The following is a 27,771-nucleotide window of genomic DNA, read 5'->3' on the forward strand; positions in this document are numbered from 1 at the left end:
TATATGGGGCGAACAGAGCAGACGTTTATATTAATACATAATTACACTATAAAGGAGAATATATTATGTTAGAGCCCAGTATACTTCTGGTACTGTAACACTTGAATATTGAGGATAGGCGATTATGAAGCGAAACGCAGTAAGCAGGGTGCATGACATAAGTTTGGCAGTGTCCACAATAGCCTTAAATATGCAATATCACAGGATTATTTTGGTATCTATAATGAAATATTACTTCAAAAATGAAGTGGTATGAGGTGATCATTTGCCTGATTTAAGTGCATTTTTTGTTTTGAAAAGCAATTTAATGCACATTAAACCAGTGTTAACACAACTGGGGATAAATCCACCTGAATATGAACAAAATATCAGAAAACCGAAAACTAAATATTATCTATGGTCACTGAGGAACTTTATAAGAATACTGGTTTAACAATCAGCAACAGCTATTTATATAGCGCCACTAATTCCACAGCGCTGTACAGAGAACTCACTCACATCAGTCCCTGCCCCATTGGAGCTTACAGTCTAAATTCACTAACATACACACACAGACCAAGAGAGAAAGACTAGGGTCAATATTATTAGCAGCCAATTAACTAGTATGTTTTTGGAGTGTGGGAGGAAACCGGAGCACCCGGAGGAAACCCACGCAAACACGGGTAGAACATACAAACTCCACACAGATAAGGACTGGTCTGAATTGAACCAATGACCCTACAAGGGAGTCAAACTTAATGTAATTATATAGACATTTCAAAATATATTAATTCCTTAGTTAAAATTTCAAACCAGGCAATGACTAATTTTGCTAGCAGGAGAGGCTGAGATAAAAAAAAAACTGAAAATTAATTTTGCGCCATTGAAGTGGTTGCCATATTACCCGGATTTCAGCCGTGCACAGCCTGTGATGTTGATGGTGAGCAGAGAGCTGTCCGTAGTGATCCAGCCTCCTTCATAATAGTAAGCTTGTGTAGTAAATGCAGATCCTGATTGATCCGCTAGGACAAGGATCTGGGCAGTGCCGACGGTTCTCCTTTATCCCTATTCTCAATACTGAAAGACTATGGCTGCAATATGCTAACATTAAAGGTCCAAGAGAGAAAGGCTCCATAAATAGCACGAGTTATACAAAGGCTGTTTGCCAGGGACTCCTGGACCTACCTACAGTTATCTAGGAAAGATCCAGGGATCTACTGATTGTCCCAGGCTTATAAAAGCTTGGCTTTATATCTATGCTATGTAACTGATGTCATTGTATAGCTGTATGTGTTTGTCATGTTGTATATAGCTCTGGATTGTAAATACTAAACATGGCTGCTCTATACACACATTACTTAAAAGGCAGCAGTCCACAATATTAAAATTGCTCAACAACCCCCCCCCCCCTTCCCCCCCAAAAAAATGTTGATGGCAATAACTACACCAGTGGACATAATTGCAACAATTATAAGAATGCAACCTGTGCATTACTTAGAGAATTCTGTTGAAATCTATTGGGGTGGGGGGAGGGGGCAATCACCGAATCAGCTCAGCAAATTTATAAGCAGATATTGAAATATCAATATCAGCATATAATATAATAACAGCAGAAACAAAAAGAGCAAAAGCTTTTGAAAGCCATGTGCAGGCATTGAGAGAGATCTCCACGCGTTTCACTTTTTCCAATACAATGTGATGTACTGGTAGCAGTGTACAGTAATACATGAGAAATAGGCTGTGCCATGGTCTTAAATTCCAAACAAGTCATTCATTTTTTTTTAGAACGGGAGCTGAAAATTAGGCCATGCCCCAAATCACACCCTGAAATGTCCAAGACACACCCTTTCTCAGAAGAGACCACACCCCGTTGCCAGTGGTCCTCACGGCTTCAAGTTGCAGAAAACTAGGATTTTCAGACTAATATCAGAACTAATGGCTGGTATAGAAATACGACGCTAGGACATCGGACTACTGCCATTGCGAAAGGGGATGAGTGTTCATTGAAATAAATAAAATGACGTGGGTGGGCAACTCTTTTACAGGTGACAAAGTCGTCAAAGGGACAAAGTCTCCTGTAGCATAAACAGCTGCAAACAAGATGACTCATCGCTTAAAGTCAGTGACCAGGGACTTGGGATAGTGTTCTACAAAAATATGGAAGCATGTAGTGATCAAATTCTCTATTAGCTCCTGATTATAATAGCTATTTTGGCATTCAAGGAAAGGCTAGATGATACAGTACATTATCCTCTGACGCACAGTAAGATTTTTAAATAATTATGGTTGCATCAAATATCTGTCTCCTAAAATTCCTTCCCGCCGCTTAAGAACAATGGTGATGTAAAGAGGGAGATGAAGTAATTATTAAGCGATGACATACCTAAAAAAAAAACAAAAATACTTAAAAAAAAAAAAAAAAAAAATGTGCTACACCCCTTAACACAAATAAAATTCTAAATATATATATTCCTTTCGACAAGTTAAATAACCATTAGCTGTATTACTGGTTCCCCTAAAGCCACGTAAGTTTTGCATTTACCTCAATCCCTAAACGTCACTCACTGTAAACCTTTTACAAAACCCGGACTTAGCGCAGTAAACGGTTATACAGACTGTTTGAGAGCGTAAGCTCATAAGCCAGGCTGAACAAACTAGAAGAAGAACAGAGAGAGAAAGAAATACTTAGTTTAGACATTTGTGGGGCTAATAAACTTCTAACAATGTTAGGAGACAAATAACAACACGTCGTTCCCCCACCCCTCCATGACGTCAGACATGTCTGTCTGTGAACAAAAGGTGACACCGCGGAGCCATCCAGCCTCGGGGATGGTTCTCCAACATAATAAAACAACAAAACAAAAAACAACAAACCTTAACGGGGAGATCTAGAGATAAATGCAGTCTGGCACGCTGCATATTTCACTGAAAAGGGGAAAACATAGGCTATTTATGAATAATTTTACATGTGTCAATGATAGCAGCCTATTTTGGCGGAGAGATTAGAATGAATTCCACAATCTGCGGTAGAACAGCGCCACACGGTGTCCGCATGATCATAAAAGGGAAGGACAAAGCAAAGACTTTTGTGAATAGTAATCTCTCAGAGATCGGATATAATATATAAATATATTTTATTGGCAAATATTTAGCAAGCAAATTTGTCCCTGATTTTTGAAAAATGGTCAGGTCCAACAAGTTTTGGAAGCATGCAGAGGTTGGATGCTTTGCTCAGATACTAAGGGGTATATAACTGAAAAAAGTGTAGATGATGCCTATAGCAACCAATCAGATTCTAGCTGTCATTTATTTTGTACATTCTACAAAATGACAGCTAGAATCTGATTGGTTGCTACAGGCTACATCTACACTTTTTCAAGCCCGCAGTTTAATACATATATCCCTAAATCGTTTTATCTATTTACACTTATTGGCCCTGTCAACTACCTGCTGTGGACAAGGCTCAGAAACTTAAAGAGCTTGTTTAAAGGCTACCGTTTTTTATGTAATCAATATGCTTATTGATTAAAATAGCAAAGGGGGGCTGTTCTGTCATCCTGATAGCTAAGACGACGTTTGTCCAGACTGCTGGAAAAGTTGTGAGGTATGTCTCATCACAAGGTGGTCAAGCCCCACATGGATTCCATAAATTGGAATGTTTTGAGTTATGGACATACACCTCATTACATGCCAGCATGAGTGAAGTCATCTTGTGGACAGCTATGAATATTCATTAGTATTAGTTACAGTGTGCCCATCCCATGTATTGGCAGGAGCATGCTCACTGCGTTCGTAGGAAACATTCTGTGACATCAGCTGCCAGCTTTTATTCTATTGGTTCAGAATGATCACATGAGATTAGTGTCATTTCTGCTCACAACAGCAGTGAATTTATAGAATGCCTACGACATACGACAACGAGACGAAGGGGAACAGCATTATGGTTTTATATTCTCAATAACGATATATGTAATAATAATAAATAGAATGTTACAATTTTATAACGTGGCAGGTAGCATCATTTAAGCTTGCATGTATTTGTTGGAATGAATGAACAAGCTGATGAAACAAAAAGTGCAATCCGTTTTAAAGCAAGCATTTTATTTTGTGGCTAAATAAGCAAGTAGAATCTAAAAGCCATTTGTGGTAGAGTTTAGTTGAAGTCCAGGCATATGGTCCAGAACCTGGAGATAAGCTGCTCTGTGCAGTGATTTACTGGACTAGAATTAATATTGCTTCATAGAAAACCGATGGTTTTCAACCGCTGGAGGTTTTAGAAGCTTTGAACTCTGTTTCGGCTATAAACGACTCTAATAGAAATGTATAATTAAAGTACAAAGCTGCTCTATTGTGAAGATCCCTTCTATAACAATCAGAAATACTAGTGTAAATCTTTAGTTACACTCACAAACAGGCTTTAACTCTGTATATTCACCTAAATCGCACACGAGACAGGAGTCTACCCATGATTATTTACACAACACGCCGCGTACATCTATAAAAAATAAATAAAAAAACAGTACACTTATGAACAAAATACAACAAGAAAAAACCTTTATTAGCATTTAAATCTCCCCCACCCCCATTTCACTATACTGTTGCAAACTTGGGCAAAATATCTTGTAGTTGACATGCTGGTCATTAACCTAAAATGACAAAAAACATTTGTTTGTTTGTTTTTCAGGATCATTAGAAATTCTAATCCCTGGTGCACAAGTAGTTCTTTCAATACTACCATGGGAACGCCAGTTAGAGTACAGGCAGTTCTCAGTGAACAGATTATTAACACAGCAGTTTACGGTTTCAAATACATAGATGCAAACAATTTTTCAATAGTTCGCATAATATTTGGTAAGACTCAACCCTGCATCCAGCCCATCCTGTAAGGACGTAAGGAGCCTGGGCCCCTGGAAATTTTATATGGCAGGCAATATAATTCCATCACACTCTGAGGTCAATTTTGTCTGAAACTGGTTTCCTCGCCTTGAGCATGGTTAAGACCACACTGTTAGGCAAATTCTTTGCTCTGAGAATCATGGCTTCAGCAGCCACGCAGTTAAAGCTCGACACCGTAAACCTGGGTGCACCACGACCGACCTGTCGACGTATGTGGACCAGGATGTACACAGCCAATCTGGAGCCACCAAAATGACCAAAACCCCTTCTTTCTTCACTGTTTTCAGAATTCTCGGAACCACTACTACAAGGGGGAAATGGGCAAATTAGATGGATTCCATGGTGTCTACTAAGACTGCCTTTGGGTCCTTTGCCCTTGAATAAAAAGGGTCCATCTTGTGGTTGAACTGGAACACCATCATATCGATGTCCTGCTGACCTTACAGGTTTACAATCTGGTGAAAGAACAGTGGGTGAAGAAACCATTCCCCTGGGTGAACAGTCTGCCTGCTCACAAAGTTGTCTACCCCTGGGATGAAGACTGCCATGATGGCCTGAACACTCCGTTCTGGCCATCGCAAGATCTTGCCGGTCTCTAGTATGACGAAATTACTTTTTGTAACTTTTTGGTGGTGAGGTATGCCACCGCCATGGTCAACTGCATCTTTACTGACTAACTAGTGCGTAGAATACTGCTCGCAACTCTAATACATTTATTGGAAGCTTAGACTCCTCCAAAGGCCTTGATAGCAGGCCTGAAGAATGACAGCTGCCCCCTCCCCACTCTGAGGCTAGTGTTCGTAGTCACTAGAGTCCACGCTCAAATGGAGAATAGACAACCTTTGCTGAGGTACTCCTTTCCTCAGCCATCAAAGGAACAGGTAACTCTGGATAGACAAAGGAGGGATTTGTTCCACCTATAGATGACTTCTAATTGAAGCTCCTTGATAGTCAAGGCCATCTTGCCAGTACCCTCATGCAGAAATGTACTGTCTGTTAGCCAACAGAGACTTTACTATACTCTACAAGGACAGAATTTTGTCCGCCGGTAAAAACACCATGTTTCTGGGAGTCAAAACAAAGATTAAAACACATCATTCGCTGTGACTGAGTTAATTTGGACTTTATGATATTGGGAACCCACATGTGGATTCTAAAGTCTGAATAGACTCCTGCACGTGGGCCAGAAGCATGGCTGGTCGATTCTGCTTCTATGAACAGATCATCCACATAGGGAATGATTTTTAGTCCCTTGAACCGCAGTAGACAAGCTGGGCCCGATTCATTAAGGCACACACAATGAAACGGAAAGTGCATTTTTTTTTTCCCTTTAAAATGCACAATGCCTCCATGGGACCCACAGACCCCTAGCTAGGCATAACCAAAATAGACACATGTCTACAACACTCTCCTCCTGAACCCGTAGGAATCTGGACTCCTCTCACAAGAGCAGGTCAGCTTAAGAATTTCGGCAATTGTACTGGCTAAACACTTAGCAGAGTCTGGTTCCGCCATATTGGAACCAGAGCCTTCAGGCATTTACAGAAGGCTGCGAATAAGATATCCACGCCTGTCTGTCCCAAAAGTAATTTAACACGGCATTTACAACATATAAAAATATTTACATAAATCACCTTCCCAGCTTTAGCTCTGGAAGAACTCACTTTATTAGACAAAGCAGTAAGGCAGAGAATTTCGAATACAAATCAACAGAACACAGATCAAACAAAAACAGTTCACAGACCCAATACCAGTAAACCGAGTTAGAATTCACTCATAAACCACCCACAAACTATAACTCACCGCAGCAGCGGTATGGAAGGGGAGAGCTGGACTTGAAGAGGTCTGCTACTTCTAGCTCCCCAAGGACGGCCGCCTCAGTCCGCACAAGTGCCTAGTAGGGGCATTACTGTCATAGTAACCCCTACCTGACCCCTGGCTAACTGTCGCTGCCATTTACTAATAAAATACAGCCCCTAGCCCTTAGCCCTGGAACCTCACCGCGGCTTGAAGTGAAACTCTCTCCCAACACTATTTGCTGGGATAGCGTTTATCATCGCACACCGGGAGCTCTCCAATGTGCGGTGGTGCAGCGACTGCCTCCACGGGTTAAATTGTGAAGGTTAATGTGGAATGTTTCGTGATTAACACAATTTTTATAGAAGGTTTTAGAATATAAGGAATTTGCTTTATGTCTAATTTAATGGAAATTGATTTGTGCATTGTAAAAAAAAAAAAGGGAACAAGATTTTTGTGGAAATAATGATGAAGCCTCTGACGAAACCCATAGAGGGTTTTGGCTCACAATCGTTCATTGTATGTAAGCCGCTACATGCGGGAAGGACAAACTGAAATATCCGGATGATGTTCAGCTTTCTGTTGCTATATGTTCACATACGGTACGTGTTGAATTTGTGCGTTTTTTAATAAAACAGTTTTAAATGTTAGTACACCATGGAAGCGACCCCTTACCTTTGCTTTTTATAGACTGGACGAACTGTTCGGGTAACTAAAGGGGGAAGACGCGTGGATTACGGTCTGTTTGGTTTCAAATGTTTAATCGTGATTACCAAGTGGAGTTTATAAGGATCTTTCAAAGAACTTGCACTTTGCACTATACGAACAGATCAAAATGTGCTCGAGAGACACGTATGCAAACTATTTGCGCACTGCGAATATTTTGTGTTTTAATTTGACGCCAATTTAATGCTAAATAAAAAAGTACTAACTTAGACTACCCCGCTGAAGGGCACTTTAAAAAATTGATTTCTGCTCTGGCAGAGTATGAAGGAGAACAGGGGAGGAGCTATGATTTTAATTTAAAGATCCCTGGTTGCACTCGATACTCCAATGTTCCGGGGTCCCCCGAATGGATGTCAGAGAGATAAAAAGTTCACATTTTGCAGGCCCCAAAAACACAATCATTTGGGAGAGCAAAATGTCAGCCTGTCTGCAGTAAAATTCCTGCAAAAATGCTTCTCACAACAATTTTTAAGAAACTGGAAATATCTTTCAAAACATTAAGTTATATTTCTCCTTTAATGCCCGTCGTCTAACCATGCAATTTACAATCTCAGCAACACACAGATGTGAGCAGAGTAAATAGACGTCTGATTAAGACCAAAGGGAAGAAGAGAGATTAAGAGGACTCATTGTCTCCATTTACGCTGGACATGTAAGCCCTTGATTTTTAGGCTTGCGTCCAGTTTGGTACAATAAAACCCATTGTACGTCCCTCAACTTCAGAAATGGATGAGAGGAGTTAGTGGGATCTACAACTGGGCAACATGCTCACCAAGTGTACAGAACTGACCAATGTATTTTTGGCTCACATAAAAACGTTGGAGAAACTTGGACTGGGAGCAATCACTATGATTGCAGCGGTCATCGTACAAGCACTCTCCCTCTTTCTGTGTTTGAAGTGGGAGGTTTTCTTCTTCTGCAAGCTATTCATTCAGTGAATCACTTCACTTGTATAAGATTAATTCTCCTTTATATCTTGGTAAAGGCATTTCACAGGACTGGAGGTCTTAATTGTACGAGGGTTAAAGCCATATACTTGTAAAACAAATGACCTCCCAAATAAAAATAAAAAAAAAGCAGCAGTAACAGGAATGAATGGCAGGAATTACACTTTTATCTAACTAAACATCTGTTCGATCTAAAACAAGCCTGCAAACTCTTGAAAGGCCTCTCCCTGTAAGTCCACATTTTTCGCAGACCTTTCTGTATGGACATCCAAGCTGGCACAGTTGTAGAACAATGCGTCGTATTATAGGAGAGGGGCCGGCTATAGACCAACACAAGGACGGACTGTAAACAAATTGGGACATATCTTTTAGGATCAGTGTTCACCTAGAACGTACATACTTAGGGGCCAATTCAATTCAGCCGCGTTATTCTAGGAATAACGTGACCAGCGTACTATTACCATTAGTACGGTAAAAGTGTGCAGTATTAAAGGTAATACTACTAACACCGCGTTAATCCTAGACTAAAGTGGCCGAATTGAATCTGCCCCCAAGAACGTTTTTACACAATCCCTAGATTGACCGGAGGACTTTAAAAGAAAACATGAATGTTAAAGGACAGAAACAACAACAATGATCCTCTGTTTGTGGTGTTAAACTTGCAGATAGTTAACGACACCTCCGCTAAAGCTAAAGTGTTTCAACAACAATATATTTATACATTCAGGTCTCAGTTTAGACAAATAGATAAGTAAAATAAAAAAGGACTTGTTGCGCCTTTATGTAGCTTCAAACTATTTGAAAACAAATGATTTAAAGTAGGAAGTACATACAACCACTCTGCATCCGGCCGCTTGCCGTAAGCGGTGACTGCGCTTAAGGCGACGCGGAGGTTCGCCGGCTCCATAAACTCGCCCATTCTGTCTTCCCGCATGCATGAGAACAACACCATGGAACTGTAAGCAGACACTTTGTCATCTTCATGCGTCAGGCAGTTCCTACAACAGAAGAACAATCATTCATAGAAAACGTTTCTTAAAAGTAAAAACAATGCACATATTAGTCTGTTGCAGAATGAAGCAAGGGAGCTCCCATGTCCGAGAAACATATACCTCCAAATATCCCAATGCTACCAGTAAGACAAAGTAGGGATATCCCCTTGATAGTAACAGATGGTCCAGCCATTCACATGCTACGTATAGCCACTCCCACGTGCCATTAAGCCACACGCACATACCAGTCAGAGCTCAGGACTGTTCAACGAAAGTAGGAGAGTAGCACACCATTTCTGGTCCCATTTTAATTTAAGAATAATATAAAAATACAGCAATCCTAGTGTGTGCGGCTAGGGTCAGAGTGCCTATTATAGTCATTCTTCATTGCAGTAAATCTGTATGTAACCAGTTGGGAACTGTAACAAGACATTAGAATGTTGACATCAGTACAGAGTATTCCAACAGATGAGCATTGCTCCTTACTCTAGTGGGAACACAAGGCTACATGTGACAGGGACAGTATGATCATGTAAGAAGGGGAGCAAACACACATATTATGCAAAAAAAAAAAGAAAAAACAAAGAACACAAAAACATAAAACAATAAAGAACAGGATTTATTTATATCCTACACCCTTTGCATTGTCTGTCTGTATTAAAGAGCAGAATGGTACAAATAGATTTGCAGCTGGTTGTTGGATTCCTCATCACTTGTTCCGGGTCAACTCCGAACATAGAAAGTGAATAAATCTTATCAGCGAAGACCAGTTGGGTTACAAGTTGTGCCTGCCACAAAATTGCTAATTATAAGACAGGGATTTAGTGCATCAGATGGAAAAGCGGCTTGTTCATACTTACAGGAAGAGATGTGGAAAAGCATGCTTCCAGATGCTATTCTGGGAATCCTGGTTCCCTCCTGCTACATTGCCAAGGAACTGAAGGCCGCAGCGGAAAGCTGAAAACGCAACAAGAGAAATTATTTCATTAAAAATAAAAAAAAAAAAAGACTTGAAACAGAAATATTCTATAATGCAGAAGCAGATTGTTCTGAAACAAAGAACCATTTCCTTTGTGCTGAATCCTTGCAAAAGATACCTCCAATGATTGATGTCTTGGACTGACCGGTTGGGCAATCAACTCAACCCCCTGTCATGGCTTTTAATAATTCGCTGAAATATCTTCCTAAAAGGGGACATTCTCCACTTTGCTTATTAGGCACATTTGACTAACACCGTGACCGAACCACTGGTATGATTGTGTTAGTGACGACAGCTCTCCATGTGACAAGGACAATATCATGATGTGATGAGGACAATGGCGGCAAGTGGGAAGCCACAGAGCGTCAGAGAGTTATATAGTGGAAGGCATAGGGGTTACCCAACAGCACAATAGAGATGTCAGGCTATTATACAACTGGGGCAGTAAAACCATTGTGTCCAGCATACCTAACATTTAGAATGAAGTTTCATTCACAACTAATTTTAAAGGCGTTTACCTGGGGTCAGAGCACTTATTGTATTAATTCATCATATGTACATACGTCTGTTACCAGTTTTGAAGAAAAGACAGATAGAACAGTTAGTAGTCAACCAGTTTGGAACGTTCACAACATATTTCAGGAGAAGACTGCCCTGGTCTTGTGGCAGGCAGTGATCTGTTCAAAAGTGCGAGCAAGTCTATGCGATTTATCGGGATAAAGCCCCTTATTGCATATCTGCTTTCTCCCAGGATAAAGTACACTGGCCAAAATGCATTGAGATCGACAGAAGACACGCTGTTTACTGTAATTGACTGCCGATTCCGCGTCTACCTCAGTGTCAAAGCCAACGTCAACCATTCACCCCCAACACAATAGCGCCACAACCCAAATACTCTAATAGTGTCTTAAGCTACGATCCATTTACTAATTATACGTGCATAAAAAGATACTATAACTGGTTACATTTCATCTATTCAAGGTATTCAGTCTTATACCTAGGGCTCTCTATTGCAACATACCACCCAAATACCCCCCACAAGTACACCAGCCCATCCTCTGTCACCCCATGTAGAAATAAGTTTGAAGTGGGATGACGAGGCCCAAACACAGCAGGCTGAACATTTCCACTGTTAAGAGCAGCACATATTCATAGTGGACAATGTAATAAAACTGCACGTCGTGTCAGATGTATCCCACCAACCTCGTTGTACGTCTCAATCCTTTTCTGGAAGTGGGTAGTTTTCATTTTAATTTTAAATTAAAAACAAATAAAGAACTACAGTGTGTGGTAGAACAGCCTATCTTTATTCTGCTGGTAAACCACGGTAGAAATTATATGTGGAAACAAGTCTTTACAGAAAAAAGGAATATATATTTAATGGACAATAATCCCATTAAAAACAAATTGTGCACAGAAGCGTAATTACTATAAAACAAGGAACAAGTTTACCTCAAACCCCAGAAAGTTGTTCTTGACAGAGTGCGATAGATTAGGAGATTTCTATTTTTAATCTTGAAAATAAAATAATTGTTAAAACAAAAAATAGAAAACCCAAAAAGACAAAAAAAAAAAAAAACGCTGCTTAGTAGGAATAAAGGAAAGTTGGACAATTATGAGCAAATCCAGATTGGACGCAGCGTGTCGCACCACGGACATGAACGCAACAAACACAAACAGAGAGCATTTTCCATGGACTTGCAATCAGTTAAAATGGACCGAACTGTAGCAGCTCTTAAATTTGTCATCTTTGCAGCTTCATCTGCCAATAGTGAAAGCTTGCTGCAGTTTACAGGCAATGAAGAGGAGCCTTCTGATGGGTAAGACGCAAAGCACCTTGGCAATCTCTAGAACAATGCAAAGTCCCTACAAGAAATAGAATTCTACAACTCTTTATCACATTAAGCTCTATCTTCAGCTGCAAGTTAAACAGTGTCACATTAATGAATTAAAGAGAACTGTCAGAATATTGTACTGTAGTTAATATTTCAGCATTTAGCAAAATTCTCCAGGAAACCAAGAAAACCAACAAGAATATGTCAGATGTGCAGCCACCCACTGTGACCATACAGAATGATGTACTGTCGATCCGCAGTGCGGAACTAGGGGAAAACGCTTAATTTATACAGAACACATCAGGCCTCATATTACAGCCGTACAACAAGCTTCACCTCAATGTTATACCTTGTAGGAGTAGATGTAAAGGTTTCTATACCTTGACAGCACTTTAGAGATTTAAGATGAGCTTGTGGTGTCCACCCACGTGAGGAAGCATTATTTTTTTTCTTTCCTTAATTTTACAGTACTTTCAACAATTCCTTACAAATCACCCAGTAAAAATATTATTATTATTATATTAAAAATTCAGTCCCACAAATGGTCATTTGATTTTAAAGGTCTTCAATTCTCTAAATGTATGCATGTGATGTAAATAGTCTAATCGCTGTGTCACAAATGACAGGTTGGCCTGAGTGGAAAACAAAACGATTAAAAAAAAACTAAAAAAAAACATGTTTCCCTAGTAAAGGTCAAGATAACAAACAAACAAAAATATTCATGTTTTCTAGAGCTCTACTTCATGAGAGATAGAAGATCATTGGATTAAAACCTATGATATTGTTATCTTTCGAATATCATTGCTCAACAAAATGTTACTTTTTTTCTGCTGCCCAGAAACTTTAAATGGATTTGGGGTATATCCGTGGTGCAGATTTCAGAAATGTAATCCGTTTTTCGCAATTCACTACAGTTCGCGAGATATGCGAGGTACTATTCTAGCAAAAAAGAGGGAAAAGAGAGCGCAAAGCAAACAGCAAATAACAAACATAATGAACATTTATTAAAACATATATAATGCCATATAAATATTGTTACACAAATAGGTAAACCGCTTATTCAGGATAAATTCCTAATAATGGTATTCTATAATAGGGATATAGTAATCCTCAACTAATGTATTCCCAGAAATACTGATATAAAAACAATTTCCCAGGATGATGGCCAAAAAATATATAATATGGTACCATATAAAATGCAAAAATCCGCTCCGCAGTTTGAAAAGTTTGTAGCATAAATTGAAGATGTAGCATGAAGATGTTGAATCCTAAATATGCTCAAAAGACAAGCCTGAAAGACATCCACTGTATAGGTATCCAGCAAATGTATACACCTTTATGTGTCAATAGCACCATTGATTTCCACAGTAAACAGGTACTTATCTGATATTATGAGCCTGTAAGATATCCAAAGACAGTCACAGATGGTACTACTAGAGTACTTAGCATAACATGCAGAAAAACATCCACTGTATAGGTATCCAGCAAATGTATACACCTTTATGTGCCAATAGCAGCATTGATTTCAACGGTAAACAGGTACTTATCTGATAGTATGAGCCTATAGGATTACCAAAGACAGTCATAGATGGTACTAATAAAGTACTTAGCATAACATGCAGATGATTTCCAAATTGCAAGCCGAATTTTCTAAAAATCCAAGTCACCCCGGGGTTAAAGACTGGCCAACACCTGGTAAAAACTTCCTGATAAATAGACTTCCTGACGCATTTATCGTCGTGCTGCCGTTTTCATCAGAGGTAGATAGCTCTATAGCTACTATTCTAGCAGCCAAGTGCATTTTCCGCAACATTTGCGTTGCTACTGATTAACATGGGTGGATAATTTTTGGGTTGTCTTTTTACATTAAAGTTTCCTTTAACATAACAAGTTGTGCAGCTTATTACACTTTGGTCAAACATATAAATAATGTCAATAAAACTTTGTTTTGTTTTTTTGCGGAAAAATAAATTCCTCCCATAGAAGCTGTTTGAATGACCCAGAAATATTCTGCTACATAAGTGGTAGCTATATTCTTGTGAAACAAAGAAAACCCATCACCAACTTTGTGAAACAAAGTTTATTTGGCATATTTTGGGATCAAATTAGGAGACCAGGACAAGGCATGGGCTCCACATAAGGTTTGCAAACCATGTGTAGAGGACCTACGACACTGGAAAAATGGGAAACAGAAAAGCTTAAGCTTCGGTGTGCCCATGGTTTCATAGCCACCTAGACAAATTCCGACACAACCTTGGTGATTTTAGTGAAGAACAAGGGAAGCGGTTTCACCAGGACATCAAGGTGATGGAGGAGAGATACCAAGGCAGCTGGGACATACATATGATGCCCGACCACTGTTGGAACCTCCAGGGTGACTGTTCTAAGTTACAGTACAAAAGAAAATCCTACAGGCAGCGTTATTGAAAGGTATAAGAAAATTGACGATCGAATATTTGCTTTACAAAATGATTTTTACAGGATTTTCTAACTTATTAGTTGTAATTATTGGAAGGGATTTTATGTGCGCTTCAGAAAAAATAAAATGTGTTCTTTTTGTGCAATTACCTATGTATTATTTATGATCATACCCATGTGATCACGCTAAATTGTTGGTTTTCAATGAAGTTTCGTGACCCCCTCATTTCTCAAAAACTGTAGTCAATCTGGGAAATCTGATTACATATTTGGAATCGGCACCAAAAACTGGTCGTAAAACAACTTTAACATGTTGGGCAGCAAAAATTCTGTTGACCAGTGAATATGCATCATGACAATCAGCCACTGGAGGCACTGTTCTCAATGGATGATATTTTTACTATTGAAGCAGAATGGTGTATACGCCGGTTACTTAGAAATAGGATTAATCGACACAGCAACTCTGACTAAATGAAGTGAGGAGTAAAGACTTTGAGAGATAATGTCATGACACATCCCATTCAGAAAAAAGGTGTCACGATCAGACTTGGAGATGCCGCTGACTGGTATTGACTCTACTAGGCAGGAAGGCGCGGAGTCTAACGTGCCCCCGGTATTCACCAGGAACCCCCACGCAAGGAGGTATGGGCTTGGCTGCGTGGGGCACGCAGGTCGCGGTCCTTCACGCTAGTTAACAGTGCAGTGGGATATTGCAGGAGTAGTCGTGCAGTCCGGGTCGTAGCCAAACGATAGCACGGTACACAAGGGTGATCCAGAGGAATGGTCAGGAGGAAAGCCAAAGGTCAGAATACAATAAATGAAGAAGCCAAATCGTGGAACAGAGAATGGTCAGAAACAAGCCAGGGGTCAAACACCAAAGGTCACTAGAATATGGGGACAGGATACAACGCTGGAGAAAGGTGAAACCAATACTCTGGCACTGGATAAGGAAAAGGAGGGGCTTATTATAGTAGGGAACTAGCCCTGATTGGTGCTCCTGACCACCTGACTGCCGATGTAACGGAGGAAAAAGCATCCCGTTGCTTAGCAACGGGACGCGCACACTGCGCTTGCACAGCCGTGAACCCAGAAATACGTCCTGTTGCCTAGCAGCGGGACGTACTTGCGGGTTCGCGGGGATCCGACGGAAGAGACATGTGTCCGCTCCCGACACCTGGCATGGTGTGAGAGGCAGAGCCTGACAAAAGGTCAGACTGTAGAACTGACAAATATGAAATACCCAATTTACACAGGGTTTTAAAAGAGGCATTTTTATTTTTGGGGGTTTAATTCCACTTTATATATGTAAATTTTAAAGTAAAAGCTATAAAAATAGCAATAAAAAGTTGAAGTACCCACAAGCCCACTCAAATTGGCATTTAAGAATCAGGTTTCGGAAGGGATTACCTCATTCTGTGAAGTGGAAACGTTAGAATGAATTGCAGCTTGGGATGACCAGACTGCACATGGAGAACTGTTGTCCATCCCTCAGTATTTTTATAATTTGTTAAAAATAGCCTTTTATAAGTCACCGGTATCTAGAGGGTCGGAACAACATTTATATTTCTCTACCCCTAAGATATTGGACAAAATCCGACTTTCCAGCCACGGACCAGTCTGGCACATAAGCACCAAGATACTACTTAAATACAAAGAATGTAGGTGGATTTTAGGTCAGAAAATAAATCCTTGGTGATGAAGACTCTGTAATAAGCGCTTTCCACATATTGAATAAAATGTTACTTCATTTTGTACACAGCTGAAAAGTTAATTGCAAATACGAATTTTGGAAACCAATCTCTCTAGATTATCCTGAATGTATTTAAAGGGATATCTCCATCTTTTAGTATTTACTCAGGAACACCTGCCCTCTCCCATCTGCCTCCAAGCTTCTCGAACGATATGTCAACAACCGCCTCACTCACCACCTTCCTCTCCTCCCACTACCTCCTACACCCGCTTCAATCTGGCATTCAAAACATTGCCCTTCGTGAGGGCCACCGAAAGTGCCCTCAATAAGGTCACTAATGAGGGAAACTTCGTAGAGAACCAGCTACTAGATGCCTCAAATAGTCTTTCCTTATTGCCAAATATAAGGTGCCTCTGCAGCATTTACCTCATCTCCTCTCCCCTTGCCTGTCAGTATTTCCCAAAGGTCCACTCTTGACACCCAAATCTACCTCACCTCCCCCCACCTCTCCCCGGACCCTCATCTCTCATGTCTCCACTTGTCAGCCAGCAATCTCCGCTTGGATGTCTCTTTCTTAAGCTGAAAATGTCTAGGATGGAAATGAGACTAAGGGCTAATTTTATCAAGTTGCAAGTCTGCAGTGGGATTGAAAAGAGGAGATGTTGCCTATAGCAACCAATCAGATTCTAGTTATCATTAATTTAGTACAATCTGCAAAATGACAGCTAGAATCTGATTGGTTGCTATGGGCAACATCTCCACTTTTCAAACTCACCAGAAACTCATAGCTTGATAAATTTACCCATAAGACTTCTACCAATACTACAATACTACTAATAAAATAACAGCTTCTGATGATTTGGTATGAGTTATAGCACCTTTTTTTTCTGTACACCACACATCATTAAATGTATATATATATATATATATATATATATATATATATATATATATATATATATATATATATATATATATATATATATATATATATATATATATACACACACACACACATATACACACATACATATACACACACACTATACTTCTATAATGTTAGAGGAGAATCCCAATATTTTTATTTTACAATAAATTTACCCCCAAATAGCAGAATTGCAGGGTTTCTATTACAAAAACCCCACTTTTCCCATAAATGTTAGCCCTGTCTCTGTGGGTATTGGTCATTCTCCCCTGCTCAGTGCAGATATATCGAGGAAGCCGATTGGCTACAATGCATTATCCGTACAGTATTTTTTAATTTTAAAACCTAATATTTACATAAAACTTTATAAAACACAAAAATGGAAAAAAAAAAAAAAAACACATTCCTCACAGTCTATAAAAACCTACATTGAATTTAATTTGTTTTATTACTGTAACAATACTTCACAGCCAGCAATTCTACTCTAGAAGAAAATGGCATTAGGAGGTGTGTTCTGAAAGGTGGAACATTTACATGTTTAAAAACCTGATCTCCACGATCTTATTACAAACATGATTTAAAAATAAAAGTAAGGGGAAAAGAGAACTTGAAATTCCTTCTTTATTTTTATAGTCATTGAGAGGTAAAATGTCTAGGCCACTCCGAACAGCCAAAAACAACACCAATAACTCAAATGAATAAACAACATTAAAAATAAAATATGGTTAAACTTATATTACATTTTCATAAGTATAATATATTTGTCACACTCCCATAATTATTTCCCGAAAAAATAATAACATAAATACTCTTCTGACAGAATAATTACAGCCTTGTCTTCAGAAGCAACAGAGCTCAGCTGGCTCCATACACAGTAATTCTTTAAAATGAGGAAAATAATATATTGCAGAAAATAAAATGAGCACAGAATATAAAATCAGTAGTGGATAGATATATATTCCTGCACAGGAGTAGGTTTATAAATTTGAAATGCAACTTGTTGTCTGTCCTTGACAAACCCACTACAGTCCAGCGGAATCGTCGTAATAAATCAGAACAGGAAGTTCATCCGTTATACAGCGCTAAACTGGATCACATGGATGGGGAAGTTGGAAAGGGCTGAAGCCTTTAGAAGCAGCGCCAGTCTAAACTTGACCATCAAGAGTTCATAGGGAATACAACCAATTAGAGAGAAACTGGAATCCCGCAATAATTAAATGTTCGAAGACGACATCAGTTCACAGTGGACAAATTTCAAACGTCATTGCAATCCAGGAGGTAATGTAATCTATTAGTAACAGAGTTCCAGATTGGTTTATACCGGTATGAGCACATTTCTGAACATTCCAAACGTTTATACCTCATGCTGAACATGAGATATCTGAAACAGCGCATTTCACTTGAAGGGTAAGGGTGGTGTGACAGGGGAGATTTAAATGCCAACCTTTTTCATCTAGAAAAAGAATTGCAGTGGGATCTTCAGAGTTTAATTGCCTGTGTGCGACAGAGGAAAGAGGTTTTCTCCTCACGTCAACCTGACTGAGCGCTTATAAAAACTGTGCTCTTGGAACTGAAAAAGCACTAGAAGTTAATTTGCACATTGCAAACCCCTTAGAGGATAAATTATACCTTACTCATTAGAATTTTATTTTCACTTAATTTTGCTAAACACATTCAGTAAACCTTATAGGCATAAGACACTATGTTTAAAATGTATATTTATGAGCTTCAAACATAAAACCCAACGCATTTTGGAGTTTTAAGTTGTACATACCATTAGATATGTGTAATTCAAAATAAACATGTACATGCAGCGGGGGTTTTTGGGGCTTTTGGCGGGTATGCCGCCAACTCCTAATGAGCCCCACTGTGTTTTTATAGGTTTATCGTTAGAAGTCGTAGGTGCGGCCACATACAATAGGCCACAAATACACTCTACAAGGTAAATCATCAAGGGAGTTTCAGAATGAATGGATTCTCTAATTTTCTTGGTGACCTCAGATTTAAAATGAACGTCTTCATTAATGATATATGAGCAAATAACACAGGCATTGCTGCCATACCTAAAGCATCTTATTGCTTCGGAAGGTAACAGAGTATTTTCTAGAAGAGTATTTGTTTTTTCATATCACTGTTCTTCAAATTATTAAAGTTCTTGAGCAGAACGAGCTGTATATCTGATAAAACGTCTTTGCGGCTGTGATCTCTGGACAATCCAGCCTACCGTGTGCCCAAACACACTGGTCATTCCACAATCATGCCACATGAGGGAATCACAAAGTGGCGTTTACCCGTCAGCTGATCCCACACCAGCAAAGATGGGGATTATTGTACCGTCGCATTTTCCTTCAGAGTCCTGAGACACATCCATAATTCTTATGCCTTGAATATGAAAATGTACAATTTCTTGGGTTTGGTCGTCTTCCAGCCCTCTGTCCAATCATGCCCCGGAAGTTACTGTGACAGAGGCTGGCTCTCTTGTGCCCACCACTTGCTCAGATTGTGTGAATGATCATTGAATGTCGCTAACAAGCTGGAGGGTTTTCCAGCAGATGTGAAAAAGTCTAAAGTCCACTACTAATCCACTACATAACATCAACAGTGTTAAAGTCAGAGCATCTCATAGCATCCATCAAGATCTGGTCCACTCCAAATCAATAACTTCAAAGTACCAATTGCATACTTACCAACCTCAATTACAGAAAACGTATATCCACCATGCAGGCCCGGCCGCCACCATGGCCCAGCCACCACTCAGCTCTACTGGACAACTTCAGAGGACCTTGACCCCATCAAGGTCTCTGCAAATTTGTGGCATGGAGGGATTCCGCCCTCCCGAACATGTATGCTCAAAGTGAGAATCTCCTCCGTTCTGCAGGTAGCAAGGAGGGAAACCAGGGCAGGGATAAGTTTTTTTGAATATATACTAATAACATTTTGTAAAATGTCTAAAAGTCCAATAAACCTTTAAAATATGCATTAATCAAGTGCTTTATGAAAGAACTACAAGTGTGCTCCCTCTTTTCACCTGCATTCCAGTTTACCACCCACCTGTATTAAGGACAAACTAATCTACAAAAGTATAGTAATATAAAGTCAAGGACTCAAAATGAACCTAAACAATCCCAGTAAAATAGATTTATCAAACTGGAGAATTCTACAATGGATGAGAAAGGTGCTTTCATAAATAAAACTCCGTCATTGTGCTGTAGAAACGGCCTCAGTAAATGCGATTTGAGAACTACATGACAGATTTAAGTGAAACAGAGCTATTAGCATAGAGGAGTATTGAGAAGCTGGTTTTAATTTTCTATAGTTAATAAATCACTGTCTATTTAATGACAATGCTGCCCCTGCGCTTAGTAAAACACAGAGTGGAATATATACTTGTTGAAGACCGCAGTGCTAGATGTTTTGCCAGAGACTCTGAGCACAGCAGTTCCCAGCATCTTACGTCCTATAGTACATACTGACCCTTCACTGGCAATTAGTAGGCCACAAAAAAAGAAAAAAAAAAAGTGGTTTAATCGTTTGCAATGCAGGACAGACCGTCTCATATATGTACTATTCTTATAGTCAGCCCTGTACCACTTATCGCTAGGGTCATATATAGGAATACAACGACTATTCATGTGAATCAGAAGGCTCACACGTCATATCATCAGCCCAAGACCTACAGACTCTGATATTGTACTTTGTGTCCTTTTTAATTTATTTTTTATTTAACAAAACATAATTAATATTTTGAAGCACGAAACAAGGTTACTGAAGAGAGCGTTTATTCCAGAGAGAATGATGGGAGAATTCTGGAACATGAATGAAAGATAGCACATAAAGTAAAGTGTCAACGATGCACCATGTAAATACATCAGCTGCATTTAAGGTATCTTTTCTGTAGCCGGTTGAAAATTGCTGCAAATACCTTCCCATAGACATCCATTACATGTTATTGGAGGATGTGACAGCAGCATTTTTCGCTAGCGATGTGCTAGCTGTAACTGCGGTGATGGATAAAATGCAGCTCTACTGATATGAATGGTACATGGCAAGCACCTGCCACACACAGTCTATTCACTGTTCCTTTGCAGGTTACATATCACGATTGAACGAACAAAAGGACAGCCATTCTCAGCTATAGAAATCCGCTCATAAATTGCTCACGAAAATAAGAACAGTCATTTTCCTCTGTGAAAAACTGCAGGTGAAAAATTGCCAGTGTGATACAACCCTGCATTTGACTACTGTCTGAGCACCTTATTGCATCTAATGAACAACTCTCACTTGTCTGGAATGTCTTCAGTTTAGACAGGACATGGGCGGCATGTGACAGGGGCAGTGACATGAAGTGAGGAGGGGAATGGAGGCAGCAGGAAGCCACAGACTGTGCTGTTGGAGGACCCTGCTCCTTCTACTCTATAACTCTCAGACTAGTGATATCAGGCGCTTACCAAATTGATGGAAAACTGTAGCGTTTCACCTCTACAACCAACTTGCTTTTAAATGCGTTTATCTATGATCACTTAATGGGCTCATGCTGAGAAGGGTTATGCAAATTTGTACTGCACATGCTTACAAAAAAAAAAAAAAAAAAAAAAAAAATGTACACCTATGTCTGTATGCAGATTTTATACTTGCGCCTCCATAGGCTTGGACAGGCGGAATGGGGGAGGGAAGCGGTGTGCAAATGCAGACCAAGTACAGTAAGTACATGTTTGTGTAGTTGCAAACTGAGACAGACCGGCACGGAAACACAGACACATCTGTTAGTAGCCGGAGGACTGGTGCAAATACACACGGATGATGACGACGAAGGTGGCCAGTCATAGCTAGCCGCTTGTGATTGGCTGATTGATGTGTGAAGTGGATAGGTGCGTTCCTCGTTGATCGCGAGAATAAGACTCTGTAGGTGTATTTTAGAATTCATTTTTTTTGCCAATTTCATTTGCAGACAAAAAAAGGATTATAACTACTATTTCATAGAGGTTTCTTTTATTTAAGTCAAACCTAATAATGAATGCATTTTTCGCTATCAAAACAAACATTAAACAACTTTTCTTCTGCCAATGACCTGGTTGGGTGGAAGTGTATCTGAAGTACACCTGACGGAAACTTAGCACATATGCGATCGGTGCAGAGCTCTATACAACTTGGGGTGCCTCCAATTCAGCATATGGGCGTAAATATCCTATATTTAGAGGTGTTGGAATCAGCCCCAATATATTAATTTTTATATTTTATCCACATACATTTTCTTGACCAGCATTGAAGTAGACACATATAGTACAACCTGCAGCCAATCAGGTAGAAATTCACAAGAGCACACATAATGTTAACAAAGGAGTGAGCTGAACATGTGGGAGGCAGTGATCACTGGAGTGAGCATGTTAGTGAGCACAGGACTACATGTGACAGGGGCAATGTCACGTGACAGGGGCAATGTCACGTGACAGGGGCAATGTCACGTGACAGGGGCAATGTCACGTGACAGGGGCAATGTCACGTGACAGGGGCAATGTCACGTGACAGGGGCAATGTCACGTGACAGGGGCAATGTCACGTGATGAGGGAAAGGGAGGCCAACAGGAAGCTTGGAGCTGGAAAGTGGAGCAACAGCAAAGAGTAGTTATGTGAGGCTCCGGCCTTATTAATGTGGGAAGGTTGTGGTGTTAAACACATCTCAATAAAACAACAAGTTCATATATCCAAAGATAAGAAGATAAAAACTCTCCCACTCTCTAACATACATTCAGTCTGCACAGTGTCAGACTGGGGTAGGAAAGGGCCGCCAGTACATCAATTCATAAGCACTAGCTTTAGGAGCCAACATTATTATTAGATATATATTTTCTACAGCACACAGTGTGTGCGTATAGTATATTCTACAACATACAGAGAACTGGTTAATACACATGTAAAAGCAAAAGTAAGTGTTAGAACCTGGCGATAGAGCGTGCAGGGTAGTACATCATTGCATGTCATATTAACAGCATATCATACTTTGCAAATTATATGTTATACAGCCAAAATTATCAATGACATACCAGACTTATGCCCGCCACACAGTGCAACAACCGCCCCAGCCCCGTGCCTGCCACACAGTGCAACAACCGCCCCAGCCCCGTGCCTGCCACGCAGTGCAACAACCGCCCCAGCCCCGTGCCCGCCACGCAGTGCAACAACCGCCCCAGCCCCGTGCCCGCCACGCAGTGCAACAACCTCCCCAGCCCCGTGCCCGCCACGCAGTGCAACAACCGCCCCAGCCCCGTGCCCGCCACGCAGTGCAACAACCGCCCCAGCCCCGTGCCCGCCACGCAGTGCAACAACCGCCCCAGCCCCGTGCCCGCCACGCAGTGCAACAACCGCCCCAGCCCCGTGCCCGCCACGCAGTGCAACAACCGCCCCAGCCCCGTGCCCGCCACGCAGTGCAACAACCGCCCCAGCCCCGTGCCTGCCACACAGTGCAACAACCGCCCCAGCCCCTTGTCCGCCACACAGTGCAACAACCTCCCCAGCCCCGTGCCCGCCACACAGTGCAACAACCTCCCCAGCCCCGTGCCCGCCACACAGTGCAACAACCACCCCAGCCCCGTGCCCCCCACGCAGTGCAACAACCGCCCCAGCCCCGTGCCCGGCACACAGTGCAACAACCTCCCCAGCCCCGTGCCCCCCACACAGTGCAACAACCGAACAAGCCCCGTGCCCGCCACACAGTGCAACAACCGCCCCAGCCCCGTGCCCGCCACACAGTGCGGCAAACTCCCCAGCCCCGTGCCCCCCACACAGTGCAACAACCGAACAAGCCCCGTGCCCGCCACGCAGTGCAACAACCGCCCCAGCCCCGTGCCCGCCACACAGTGCCCTGTGCCCAAGTGCAACTGACAATCTAAGTGCCTGTGATACAAAGATGGCAACGTTAAGTATGTGGGCACTGTACCCTTTTGCAATTGAACATATTTCTGTCCTATACTAATAATAAAATCACATCACCAGAAAACAAGAGGAACTTGTAGATTGCGCACCCATTAAACAGGATTCCTGCAACGTGTCTGATGTACTGAAGACTTTGATGAGAGATACGGATTCCTCAATCAGCCCCATGTTTCTGTTACAAAGAAATGTAGAATTAAAAAAAGTGGATTACATTTAGTCCAAAAAAAACTACACACACACACACACACACGTAAACTTTTTACAACTATACCTCCTCATAATAAAATAAAATCTGTGAATACCAACATCCTAATACAATACACTCATTGCAGTGTAAGGTACTGTGCCATTGGATCAGACCTTGGCAATGACGGGGGCTGAGGTGTAACTACACGCAGTAGGTACACTAAAAGCACTTCAAGTACCGGAGGACTTTAGCATACCAGAGTTCAGGTACTTCATTATCAAATGTAAACAGGAACAAAACAAAAAAAAAACATTATGAATTTTTTAAACCACCCTCCCATTTTCTTCACACTACAACTTTTATGGCGGTCCCTCCCCTGGGACCGCCTCCAATTTTAGTCATGGCCCTATTAATTACAGTTAGTGAGGACCTCTACTGGCCAGCTTCTGCAATGTCCTTCAGCAACTCAGGGACCTCATGCATGGCCAGAAATGAGAGCTGGTTCCCCAGTGTATGGTCTCTGCACTCCTCCAATCAGGATCTGCCATTCATTTCAAGCCATGCATCATCATCATCATCATCATCTATTTATATAGCGCCACTGATTCCGCAGCGCTGTACAGAGAACTCATTCACATCAGTCCCTGCCCCATTGGAGCTTACAGTCTGAATTCCCTAACACACACACATAGACACACACACATAGAGAGAGAGCGAAAGAGACTAGGGTAAATTTGATAGCAGCCAATTAACCTACCAGTATATTTTTGGAGTGTGGGAGGAAACCGGAGCCCCCGGAGGAAACCCGCGCAAACATGGGGAGAACATACAAACTCCACACAGATAAGGCCATGGTTGGGAATCGAACTCATGACCCCAGCGCTGTGAGGCAGAAATGCTAACCACTGAGCCACCGTGCTGCCCTCTCCTCCTACGTCACTCAAACATAATTACAGATGCCGAGCCACAGAGGTCCTCACTAAAGTGCAGCGATCTTGCAGAATTGGGCAAATGACTGCGCCCTCTCCCCTCACACTGCAGTACTAGTGTTTGAAACAGGATACGTGGACATATGCGATTCTACTAGTAAATATTAGCAGGAAAAATGACACACTGGGTAACTGTAATTTCACATGAACGCTCCTCTTTAAAGAGCCACGGCTTTCAGCTTGATGGTCTCTCCATAGACCATTTCCTGGACGTACTCAACCCCAAGATCTCCAAACCTTGCAGTGACATCTGCTCAGCAGCTCCCTAAGCTCTGTGGTAAGTTTATGCAAGCTTTCTCTACCTAATTAAAGGGAGAGCATACAGCCCCACACAGTGAAACCGCACGAACATACAAGTATTTTACACAGGGCACTGTGTGCCAAGGCAACTGGGAGCACAGATTATGCTTACTCAGTGCTTCCTTTTAACCTGTACAGTGACCAGAACAATCCGCGTCCTCAGGGGACACATCCGTACTTCTATAAGAGCGCCACATTCATTTATCTGTGTCACCTTGTTACGTGGCTTCTAATGAGTGCTCTTCGCACAGTGACCAACTGCAAATCTTTATTCCACATGCGATATAGTCACAGCTACGATTCATCTGCCTACGGATAGTTATCTGTAACAGATGCATTTGCTGCTTAAAACTCCTTTCTCCACTCTCAGTTTTTCCCATGTAAATCTAAAGCATTTGTTAATGGTACTCTGAATCAGCCACAAATTTGTATCAGTATTTGTTTATCCTAATCTAACAAAGTAGTTGACCATGAACTAAAGTGTCTAACGTCGCCCATCCCAACCCTTGCTGTGTCGCTAACAAGGGTCACCATACTGGACTTACCTGATCGTATTCTGATTTCGGGGGCACTGCACGCAGGTATTTCTTAGGCATCGGAAACATTCGGCGGACACATCAAACCAACGCTCTAAAGATTGGTGAGACACTCCGATTTTTGCCTTGATCTCCTGTGATCCCTTAGATAATATCTTCAAGATCAACGTGAATGTCCTCTCATCAGCGATCTCTCTGCAAGAGAATACAAAGGTACCAGTTATAAAGCAATCTGACACGGTTTTATAATGCATATTCCCTGAGCAAAGGCCCTGCATTCAGTCTCCAGCAAGAGCTAAAGCCACCCTACCTTATAGATCAGGGACAGATACGGTCTTGCAGACCATCAGCTGCTGAATTACAAGCCTGCTGAGCATCATGGGAGTTAATTGGGCATTAATGCATCAGCACGTTGGCATATTTACAAACCCAGCATTGCAAACACAGCCACAAAGAACAAATGTATAAATTTACAAAGGCAGAGAAATATTTGGAATTATGCCAGAATACAGACGATGTGCAGGAATATTGTGAACATGAAATCACTGTTAGCACCCCGCACATAGAAGGGCACAAGCAATAAAGCTATTGCGGAACTACCAATAGCTTTGTAAATAATGGCGTACACCCAACGGACGATGGGCAGATTTCAGCTAATTTGATCTGTGTTTCTATTAGTATCAACTGCAGGAATGTAAAAAGTACCGATTCCCTGCAGATTGTGTAAGGATAAATTTACTAGAACCAGAGATACCAGCAAATCAGGCAGAAACTTTTGGTGCTCAAACACTATCCATGTAAAGGCACCGTATCCGGTCACTAGCTAGGCCTAGCTGTGATATCACTTATTAGGAAACAATTATGAAACCAAGTGTACAGATAACTGTGATAAAAGCAGCTGTAACCTATGGAAATCAATCCAATTCTGTAATTTTCGCCAGTACAGGTTAGAACATGACAGCAAACATCCTATTTATTGCTAAGGGTTACAGCTTACCTCTTTTTTTTTTTATTTTTCCAAACACACAGTTACCAAAGTCAAGTGTAGCTATCCCACAAGCACATTACCCAAGTGATTCTATTTTAGGTTGTTAATGACATTAAGGAGGTTCCTTTCTATGGGGCATATTCAACTGGTCAAGTTACTGTCAAAAGTAACGTGGCCTGTGCATTATTACCGTTACTATGGTAATAGTGCGCATAAGTAACGTTGGTAATTACCTCTCTGAGCCGCGAGCAGAAATTAGTATTAAAGTTACCGTATTAACGGTAATAGGTTTAACGCTGCGCTACTTCGGTGCGCTACCAACGCTGCCATATAGGGGGGGATTTAATCCCCCCCATATAGCACAGTGGTTAGCAATACTGCCTCAAAGTGCCGCTGTGGTCATGAGTTCGATTCCCGACCTGGGCCGCAGCTGTGTGGAGTTTGTATGGTCTCCTGTGTTTGCAGGTGCTCCAGTTTCTCTCCCACACAATAAACATACCGATAGGTTAACTGGCTGCTGACAAAATAAACCCAAGTGTGTGTGTCTGTATGTGGTAAGGAATTAGGCTGTACGCACCAATGAGGCAGGGACTGATGTGAATGGCAACCATTCTCTGTCCAGCGCTGCGTAATTGATAGCGCTATATAAATGATAAT

The 27,771-nt window shown here is 41.1% G+C and overlaps 1 protein-coding gene across 1 annotated transcript in view; it reads right to left on the reverse strand.

Moving 5' to 3' along the window:
• ATXN10 (ataxin 10) overlaps nt 1-27,771 on the reverse strand; it is an 84,319-nt gene that overhangs the window by 46,883 nt on the left and 9,665 nt on the right. The window contains exons 2-5 of the mRNA XM_075210344.1: nt 26,136-26,321; nt 24,204-24,286; nt 10,198-10,294; nt 9,179-9,343 (exon numbers count right to left, since the gene is read on the reverse strand). Of these exons, the coding sequence (XP_075066445.1) occupies nt 9,179-9,343; nt 10,198-10,294; nt 24,204-24,286; nt 26,136-26,321 (531 nt within the window). The remainder of the gene's footprint in view (nt 1-9,178; nt 9,344-10,197; nt 10,295-24,203; nt 24,287-26,135; nt 26,322-27,771) is intronic.

The sequence above is a fragment of the Mixophyes fleayi genome, chromosome 4 (assembly GCF_038048845.1).
Source record: "Mixophyes fleayi isolate aMixFle1 chromosome 4, aMixFle1.hap1, whole genome shotgun sequence".
Classification (NCBI taxonomy): Eukaryota; Metazoa; Chordata; class Amphibia; order Anura; family Limnodynastidae; genus Mixophyes; species Mixophyes fleayi.